This window comes from Austrofundulus limnaeus, unplaced genomic scaffold, assembly GCF_001266775.1.
Source record: "Austrofundulus limnaeus strain Quisiro unplaced genomic scaffold, Austrofundulus_limnaeus-1.0 Scaffold649, whole genome shotgun sequence".
NCBI lineage: Eukaryota > Metazoa > Chordata > Actinopteri > Cyprinodontiformes > Rivulidae > Austrofundulus > Austrofundulus limnaeus.
Window position 1 is genome coordinate 188,628 of NW_013953051.1, and position 1,796 is coordinate 190,423.

At 46.1% G+C, this 1,796-nt stretch overlaps 1 protein-coding gene across 1 annotated transcript in view; it reads right to left on the minus strand.

The window, feature by feature from the left end:
• lamc1 (laminin, gamma 1) overlaps positions 1-1,796 on the minus strand; it is a gene marked incomplete in the record, with an annotated part of 31,645 nt that overhangs the window by 19,374 nt on the left and 10,475 nt on the right. The window contains 1 exon segment of the mRNA XM_014027434.1: positions 779-945. Coding sequence (XP_013882888.1) covers positions 779-945 — 167 coding nt within the window.

Genomic DNA, 1,796 nt, shown 5'->3' on the forward strand with positions numbered 1-1,796 from the left:
ACACACAGGATACACACAGGATACACACAGGTTACACACAGGATACACACAGGTTAATATTGTACGTGTTGGAGGTTAAAATGTTGATGCTCTATGTTTTGTGCTGACTGGTTTTCCTCAGCTCGTTCACTTCCTGTTTAGAGAAATGGCCAACAGCCAACAAGCTGAATGGTGATGCTCGTTAATGAAAGATGACTTTAGCTGGTTGATCTATTTATCTTCAGCTTCATTCAGTCCTCTGTGGCCCAACTACCAGAGGACCACCATCTGTCTCTCTCTTTGAAACAAACGTTTACAACAAGCTACAATAGTTAGCATGTTAGCATAACACAGCTAACTGCAGGCTCGTTAATAAGCTAATAACTAGCAAATTAAATAACTCAACATAAATAATGCTATTTAATATTAAATAAAATGTGTTTTAAAACGATCCTACAATTTAAAACTCTTAGATAAGATGTGAGTTCTCTGTACAACAGTCATGACTGACAGCAGTTATTGTTTTTTCTTCATGTTCCTCCAGTTTCATGAAGGAAGTGTGGGAGTAAAGGAACTGATTAGTCATCTGCAATAAGACAAACCTAGACAGGAACTACAACTCCCACAATCCTCCAGAGACTCTAGTCTGAGTCCTGAACAGCAGCCCTGGCTTCCTGTTGTGTGTTGGGTAGTTGTGTGTTTCTTGTCTTAGATTAGATATGGGTGTTGGTCAGATTAAAACCAGGTGAGGGTGCAGAACACGATGCGTTCAGGTGCAGTCAGGTCGAATCACACTCACGCAGACACTCGTTGGCGTTATCAGCCGTGGCTCTCCTCCAGGGCCGGTCGTTGTAGAACGGTTTGCAGACGTTACAGTCGACGCCCTCCGTGTTGTGTTTACAGTTACACACCAACCGCCCGCCGCTGCTCCTCACACACTCACTGGCATGGCCGTTACACTTACACCTGAGGAGACAAACACACCTGTTACACCTAAGGACACACCTGTTACACCTGAAAACACCTGTTACACCTGAGGACACACCTGTTACACCTGAAAACACCTGTTACACCTGAGGACACACCTGTTACACCTGAAAACACCTGTTACACCTGAGTACACACCTGTTACACCTGAGAACACACCTGAGTACACACCTGTTACACCTGAGAACACACCTGTTATACCTGAGAACACACCTGAGGACACACCTGTTATACCTGAGGACACACCTGAGGACACACCTGTTACACCTGAGGACACACATGTTACACCTGAGGACACACCTGAGGACACACCTGTTACACCTGAGGACACACCTGTTATACCTGAGAACACACCTGAGGACACACTTGTTATACCTGAGGACACACCTGAGGACACACCTGTTACACCTGAGGACACACCTGTTACACCTGAGGACACACCTGAGGACACACATGTTACACCTGAGCACACATCTGTTACACCTAAGGACACTCCTGAGGACACACCTGTTACACTTGAGGACACACCTGTTACACCTGAGGATACACCTGAGGACACACCTGCTAAACCTGAGGACACACCTGTTATACCTGAGAACACACCTAAGGACACACCTGTTTTACCTGAGGACACACCTGTTACACCTGAGGACACACCTGTTATACCTGAGGACACACCTGTTATACCTGAGAACACACCTAAGGACACACCTGTTATACCTGAGGACACATCTGTTACACCTGAGGACACACCTGTTACACCTGAGGACACACCTGTTACACCTGAGCACACATCTGTTACACCTAAGGACACTCCTGAGGACACACCT